This window comes from Phacochoerus africanus, chromosome 4 (assembly GCF_016906955.1).
Source record: "Phacochoerus africanus isolate WHEZ1 chromosome 4, ROS_Pafr_v1, whole genome shotgun sequence".
In the NCBI taxonomy this organism is placed as follows: domain Eukaryota; kingdom Metazoa; phylum Chordata; class Mammalia; order Artiodactyla; family Suidae; genus Phacochoerus; species Phacochoerus africanus.
Genome location: NC_062547.1, coordinates 10125222 through 10132608, shown reverse-complemented (window position 1 = coordinate 10132608; position 7387 = coordinate 10125222). Strand labels below are relative to the sequence as shown.

Here is a 7387-nt window from a genome sequence, read left to right as displayed (position 1 = left end):
GTAAATATTTAAGCCTGTGGGCCATATAGTCCTAACGAGTGATGCAACAACTCAGCCTGAAAGCATGAAAGCCTATTACATGAGAGCATATGTATTTCATGGGTGTGGCTGTGTCCCCCCCAAAAAAACTGGAAGAAACAGGTCTTCAGATAGGTGTTTTGGGGAGAAGACTTTATGAACCCAACCCTGCCATCTCCTCATATCTAGAAAAGCGCTAAAATCCTTCATGGTGATGCCTGCTCCTCATGACTAGCGGGAAACTTCACCAGAGGAGAGTAACTTTCCGCTAAATTGTACCACCCCTTTCACCAAAATCACATATATACTGGCATTGCCCCCATTACCACTATTGGCTGCTTCGAACAATTCCAGGTAAATTTGGGGTGGGGGCGGGGCGAAAGCTGCCCCCGCCCTCGGAGTCCTGCAGACAACATCATCTGCTTTCTTATCAGTCTTCGGCCAAAACCCCAGCGAAGTCCGTTTGCGGCCCGCGCTCCTCCCGGCGCAGGCGTGGCCGTCACAAGACCGCCCCCGGCCCCAGCTAACCATCGAGTGCAGCAGGCGGGTAGAAGGGCCCGAATCCAGGGCCGCTCCGTCCCTCGCTTCCGGCAACGCCTCGCTGCTCCAGGAGCGCTGTAGCCGCGAGTGCAGTTTCCATGGGGACTGAAGATGGCGCCGCGAGGTGAGGTTCTGGAGGTGTGTGAGTTGCTGGTCCTGATCCCTTCAGTTCCGCCCCCCCCACCCCGCCCTTCTCTCCCAGCGTCGACCTGAACCCTCCATTCTCCTCACATGTCCACAGCAGGGTTTAGCAGCCTCACCCACCCTGAGTGCCAGAAGGTCTCGAGATGTGGGTCTCAAATACCCCCAAATCCTTGGCTCGGCCTGTTCCAGGCCTGCTCAATAGGAATTTGCAGCGTGGCTTCACACTGGCCAGTGCTGTCTCTGGGTCCCAGTTTTCCTTCCTGAATAGCGACGAGGTTAGATCCCTGACTTTCACCCCCAAAGCCGAAGCGGTAGAGTTTGATGGCGATTCTGGAAAGGAGGAGATTGAAGGAAACACACACACACACTCACTCCTCATCAGCAAACAGAAGTGCCCCCAGGGACCCTTTCTGTCAGCTGAAACCCCTCCACACTCTGTACGCACACGCGCGTGCACACACACACACACACACACAGACACCCTTCTCATCAACAATCAGAAGTGCCGCCAGTGGCCCTTTCCACCAGCTGCGGCCTCCTGTTTCCTCCAAGTTAGACACAGAACCATTCAAATAACTGGGGTTGAGCTGCCTGCCCTCCAGCCCGTCTCTTTTCTCTGTGCTCCTATTTTCAGGTAAACGGTTGTCTTCCACCCCTCTGGAAATCCTCTTCTTTCTGAACGGGTGGTATTATGCTACCTATTTCCTGCTGGAACTCTTCATATTTCTGTATAAAGGTAAGGTCTGGGGTTTAACTACCCTTTCCCCAACATCCCTTCCCCACTTCAGCCCAGAGCCAGCTCCCACCCAAAGCCTTATTTTTTCATTCTTTTCTGCTCCCCTGCAGCTCTTCTTCACTGCAAGGTCTCTTCATCAGATGGCTTCCTTGAGAATGATTCAGTAGGAAGCCACTCAGCAAGAATTTCTTGAGTTTGGGAAATGGGGGCTTCTCCCTTCTGACTCTCCCCTGTCACCTCTCTTTGCTGAACTCCACTTTAAGCCCATTGGTGACCCTCAGAAGCTATTCAGCGCCTGTATATCCGTGTACATCTGATCTGATAACTGGAGAGTGGCATCCCCACAGACTCTTTTTTTTTTTTAAGGTTTTATTGAAGTATAGTTGATTGCAACTATAAATTGATTTGCAATGTTGCGATAATTTCTGCTGTACAACAGAGTGATTCATTTACACATATCCACATCTCCATTCCTTTCCAGATTCTTTTCCCATGTAGGTTATCACAGAATACTGAGTAGAGTTCCCTGTGCTATAAATAGCAGGTCCCCACTGACCACCCATCCATTCCATATGCAGTAGAGCCCCACAGACTCTTGGAGTTAGGAGTAAAAGCCCATAATTACGAGCCTGCCTCTAACAGACATAGCCGCACCATGAGTTAACGGATCCTGCCCGTATCTCAGTAAGTAGCTCATGGGAAGAGAACATGATAAGACTCATGTTCTCTTTATTCCCAAGTGAGTGGGAGACCTTGTGTGTGCTGTTCGACGTTGTTTGCAAACTCTGGCTTTTGTATCGCAGGTCTCCTGCTACCATATCCAACAGCCAATCTGGTCCTGGATGTGGTGATGCTCTTCCTTTATCTTGGCATTGAAGCAATTCGACTGTTTTTTGGTGAGTGTTGTCCAGAGGCTATTTCCATTCCTTGCGAGATGAGCTGGAAAAGCACTTAACCTTGGCTCACAATGAGAGAGTGGATCTGGTGGCATATCCCGTTACACCCTCTCTGAAGTTTCAGGCGGCTTCATACTTGGGGTCAAGACTTACCTGTCTGTTGCTCTGTTGGGCCACAGGTGGGTGGCGGCATGAGATATTAGATCATTCCTTCCCAATTATCTAACTACAGGAGTGCCTGGTTCCTCTCACTGGTTTGCTTGGGAGAAGAGATTTCATTGTAACTCCATGTCCAGGGCAGTAGATCAGCAATAAGGTCCCCTCCGGTTCTCTGAAAAAGGATTTCTCTAGGACAAGTTTACATCCCCAGAGGTACAGAGCAATCCCTCATGAGTTATCTCATCCCTGAAAACGGTGTTAAAACATACACTGAGGGAAAAAAATAACTTCAACATGTATAACAAAAGAGGTTCACATAAAGAATTAAGAAAAAGATAACCTCGTTTTAAAAATTAGCAAGGGAGGAGTTCCCTTTGTGGCTCAGCAGGTTAAGAACCCAACTAGTATCCATGAGGATACGGGCTCAATTCCCGGCCCCGCTCAGTGGGTTAAGGATCCAGTGTTGCCGTGAGCTGTGGTGTAGGTCGCAGACATGGCTCAGATCCTGTGTGGCTGTGGCTGTGGCTGGTAGCTGCAGCTTCTCCATTTCAGCCCGTATGCCGTGGGTGTGGCCCTAAAAAAAAGTGCACTGGGAGTTCCTGTTGTGGCTCAATGTCAATGTGCCTGACTAGTATCCATGAGGTTGTGGGTTCGATCCCTGCCCTTGCTCAGTGGGTTAAGGATCTGGTGTTGCTGTGAGCTGTGGTGTGGGTCGCAGACGTGGCTCAGATCCCGCATTGCTATGGCTCTGGTGTAGGCCAGAGGCTACAGCTCCCTAGCTGCGAAACTCCATATGCAGCTGGATCAGCCTAAGAAATGGCAAAAAAAAAAAAAAAAAAAGAAGAATCACAAAGGACCAGTAAACATTATAAAATGCCCAAACTCACTAATAAAAAGCAAATTGGAAAAACAAGGTGACATTTTTACCCATCAGATTAAAAAGATTTCCAAATACCCAGAATTCAAATGCCTGTTTGAGGAACAAGTCTCTGTTCCTGCACTCATGTGGGTATTTACATCCCATTTATTTATGGGATATAAATATAAATAAGTGCAGCCTTTTGGCTAATAGTTTTTTTGTTTGTTTTTTTTTTGCTTTTTTTTTAGGGCCACACCTGTGGAAGTTCCCATGTTAGGGTCGAATCTGAACTGTAGCTGCTGGCCTACACCACAGCCACAGCAACTCGGGATCCGAGTCTCATCTGTCAGCTACACCGCAGCTCACGGCAATGCCGGAACCTTAATCCACTGAGCGAGGACAGGGATCAAACCTGAATTCTCATGGATCCTAGTCGGGTTCATTACTGCTGAGCCACAATGGGAACTCCTAAAATTCATATTCTTAGACCTAACGATTTCACTTCTAAAACTGGTTGAGGGAGTTCCCTGGTAATGCAGCAGGTTAAGAATCTGGCGTTGTCACTGCTGTGGCTTGGGTCGCTGCCGTGGCTCAGGCTCAATTCCTGGCCTCAGAACCTCCACAGGCTGCAGATATGGCCAAAACCAAACAAACAAATAAAAACTGGTTGAAAAAACCAAATAGGAGTTCCCATCATGGCACAGTGGAAGTGAATCCTACTAGGAACCATGAGGTTGCGGGTTTGATCCCTGGCCTCACTCAGTGGGTTAAGGATCTGGCGTTGCCGTGAGCTGTGGTGTAGGTCGAAGATGCGGCTCGGATCTGGTGTTGGTGTGGCTCTGGCGTAGGCCGGCGGCTACAGCTCCGATTTGACCCCTAGCCTGGGAACCTCCATATGCCGTGAGTGCGGCCTTAAAAAGCAAAAAAAAAAAAACCCAAAAAACCCAAAACAAAATAAAACAAAAACCCAAAACCATGAGAAATACCCTAAACATCTATCAATACAGGATTAAATAAATTGTGATACTGGCTCAATGAAATTGTTCAGAGCTATTAAAAAAGAGTAAGGTAGTTATGTGTAGAAAGAGGGCTATGCGAAGTGGTTAAATAAGTTGCAAAACAGTATGCAGAGTATGATTCTATTTTTATAACAATAAATAGTAATATGTGGAGTTCCCATTGTGGCTCAGTGGTTAACGAATCGGACTAGCATCCATGAGGACACAGGTTCGATCCCTGGCCTCGCTCATTGGGTAAAGGATCTGGCATTGCCGTGAGCGGTGGTGTAGGTTGCAGACGCAGCTTGCATCCTGTGTTGCTGTGGCTGTGGCATAGGCCAGCAGCTGCAGCTCCAATTCAGCCGCTAGCCTGTGAACCTCCATATGCCTCAGGTGCGACCCTTAAAAAAAAAAAAAAAAGCAAAAAACAAAACAAAACAAATAGTGATGTGTGACTATACACATACAAAAAGTCTGAACAGTATATGCATCATTCTGTAATAATTGCTATCTAGGAGGTGAGTCACAGGGTCTTTTAGTTTCTGTATTTTAAAAAACAATTTTCTGTATTAATTGAAAAGTTTTCAGTGATTATGTATTTTTGGTAATAGATAAAAAAATTTTCTGGAGTTCCCATCGTGGCACGGCAGAAATGAATCTGACTAGGAACCATGAGGTTGCAGGTTCGATCCCTGGCCTCACTCAGTGGGTTAAGGATCTGGCATTGCTGTGAGCTGTGGTGTAGGTCGCAGATACGGCTCAGATCCCATGTTGCTTGGCTGTGGTGTAGGCTGGCAGCTGTAGCTCCGATTAGACTCCTAGCCTGGAAACCTCCATATGCTGCGGGTGTGGCCCTAAAAAGTCAAAAAAAAAAAAAAAATCTGAGGAAGTTCCTTGTGGCACAGCAAGTTAAGGATCATGCATTGCTGCAGCTGGGGCACAGGCCACAACTGTGGCACAGGTTCAATCCCTGGCCTGAGAACTTCCGCTTGCCGAGGTCGTGGCCCTAAAAGTTTTTTTTCCTCAAAGATCCCATTGTCCCTTGACTGGGAGCCAGACTGGAAGCAGGACCTTCCAGTGAATGACCCCAATCCTGTAGCTGCTCCAGAGCCTCTAGTTTCGAACACAGTGGGGCCCGCTTTATAAATCTGCACGTCAGCATTCAGAACCATTTCTCTCTGCTTGCCAGTCCATCCCATTCCACCCACCTTTCCTCTGAGGCCTAGGAAAGCAGGCCACTTGGAGGTGACTCCATGGGCTGTGTCTGACAGGTACAAAGGGAAACCTCTGCCAACGACAGATGCCACTTGGTATTAGTGTGGCCTTGACCTTCCCATCTGCCGTGATGGCCACCTATTACCTGCTGCTGCAGACGTATGTGCTCCGCCTGGAAGCCGTCATGAACAGCATCTTGCTCTTCTTCTGTGGCTCAGAGCTGCTGCTTGAGGTGCTCACCTTGACGGCTTTCTCCAGGTACTGCTGCTGAGGGGCCATCTCCTGTCCCCCGAGGGCTGGGTTCCCATCTCCGGGAGGGGTTCATTCTTCTTCCAAAACCCGAGGGGTCTAGAGGACTTTGACGGGGGAAAAGGGTGTCTGTAGGACTGCCTTTCCCAGCAGGGTGGTTACCCACTTAGGGAACTGGGAAGATATCCTCCTTGTTCTTTGGGGCCAAGAGGCTTGGAATACAGAACCGTTCAGGCCAGCTGCTCTTGTTCACTGGTCTTTTTAACATTTTCTTTTTTTCCCATCAGTAGGGACAGGATTTGACATGCAAAACTGTCAGCCAGCAGCCCTCACAGGCTGAGACCACACACACATCTGGTACTTGAGCCACACCAGTGAGGAATGCTGGGTCAAGTTGTCCTGGGAAAGGTGGCAGCTTTCCCTCAGCACAGACACTTGGGGAACAAACGGAGCCTAAGTCTGCTGGGCACCATCTTCTAAGCCAGGCCCAGCAGCCCAGGCCTCTTGTGCACTCCCGTATAGGGAGGGGCGAGGCTGAGCCCCTCCTGGCCCTTCTCAGAACCAGTTCCCTTCTGACCTCCCGGTCTCCTCTTTGATCGTCGTGGCCAGAGCATCTTGTGCAGACCGTGTAGGCTTCTTAGGTGGGACGTGAGCCACACCCCCGTGTGTGCTGTGCCTCACATGTCCTGTAAACCGTGGAGCGCCTCAGGAGGGCCTGCTCCCGGAGGGATGCAGAAGCCTCTCGTCCCATTTCTCAGAGACTGAGCTCCAGGACTTTTTAGTAGCTCATAGTGTTATTTTTCTACTCTCATCATGAAACAAACATTATTTTATAATAAATGTGTATTTTCTGTTGTGGGGCTTGTCGTCTTTTCCTTATGGCCTCCGTCCCTAGAATCTCACCCGCTCCAAGAAAACGTAGAGATTCTCCCAGCGGTTCATCCTCAGCGCTGCCTCGTGCTCCGGTGTGGACACACAGGCAGCGATGAGGGTGGCCTACTGGTTCTCTTCCCACCGCTCCAGCGTCAGTTAATCCCGACAGCCCTGCCAGCACCTGTATCCTGACTGCTTAGATTCTTCACTTCTCCCTCAAAGCCAGCATCTGTCTCCCCTTCCTCTTGTAGAAAGTGTCGTCTTTCCAAGGTGAGGTGTGAGTAACTGGAAGAAGCATATTCTAAACTTACCAATGTTTTCTGGTCATTTGTTTTAGGACTTCAAGTTAACGTAAAAACAACACATACTTTTGTTCTTCAAGCTGGAGAAATGTTTCCCTAAATGAGTGTATCATTCCCTTCTCCAAGTAACTAGCTTTAAAGCGGTTTCTCATCCTGCATAATCGTGGCTTTTTTTTTTTTTTTTTTTTTTTAAAGCCCCAAGAAGCCACCAGGAATCATAACAGAATCCACTTTAGGAACCCTTGAGCCATATGGCCCCTCTGGTGTCAGATGAGTCCTAGAACATCTGCTCTTACTCAAAGTAAAAAGTAATTGAAATTTAAGCATTTCATGCTGGTTTTTAACTGCTTATTTCCTGTGAGCAGGCTCATTCTCATCTAGTGTAGGCCTCCACTGTC

The 7387-nt window shown here is 48.5% G+C and overlaps 1 protein-coding gene across 3 annotated transcripts; it reads left to right on the top strand.

Annotated features, from left to right (window-relative positions):
• The first annotated feature begins 439 nt into the window (after positions 1–439).
• On the top strand, positions 440–6669 carry TMEM216 (transmembrane protein 216). Of its 3 annotated transcripts, none has more exons than XM_047775584.1 (6): positions 452–696; positions 1337–1438; positions 2017–2122; positions 2242–2334; positions 5622–5823; positions 6102–6669. In XM_047775584.1, the coding sequence occupies exons 4-6, from the start codon at positions 2289–2291 to the stop codon at positions 6115–6117; spliced, it is 264 nt and encodes an 87-aa protein (XP_047631540.1). In that variant the 5' UTR covers positions 452–696; positions 1337–1438; positions 2017–2122; positions 2242–2288; the 3' UTR covers positions 6118–6669. The 3 variants fall into 3 exon arrangements, with proteins under 3 accessions (XP_047631538.1, XP_047631540.1, XP_047631539.1); XM_047775583.1 differs by having other exon boundaries at positions 1549–2122; XM_047775582.1 differs by lacking the exon at positions 2017–2122 and having other exon boundaries at positions 440–682.
• The last annotated feature ends 718 nt before the right edge of the window (positions 6670–7387 follow it).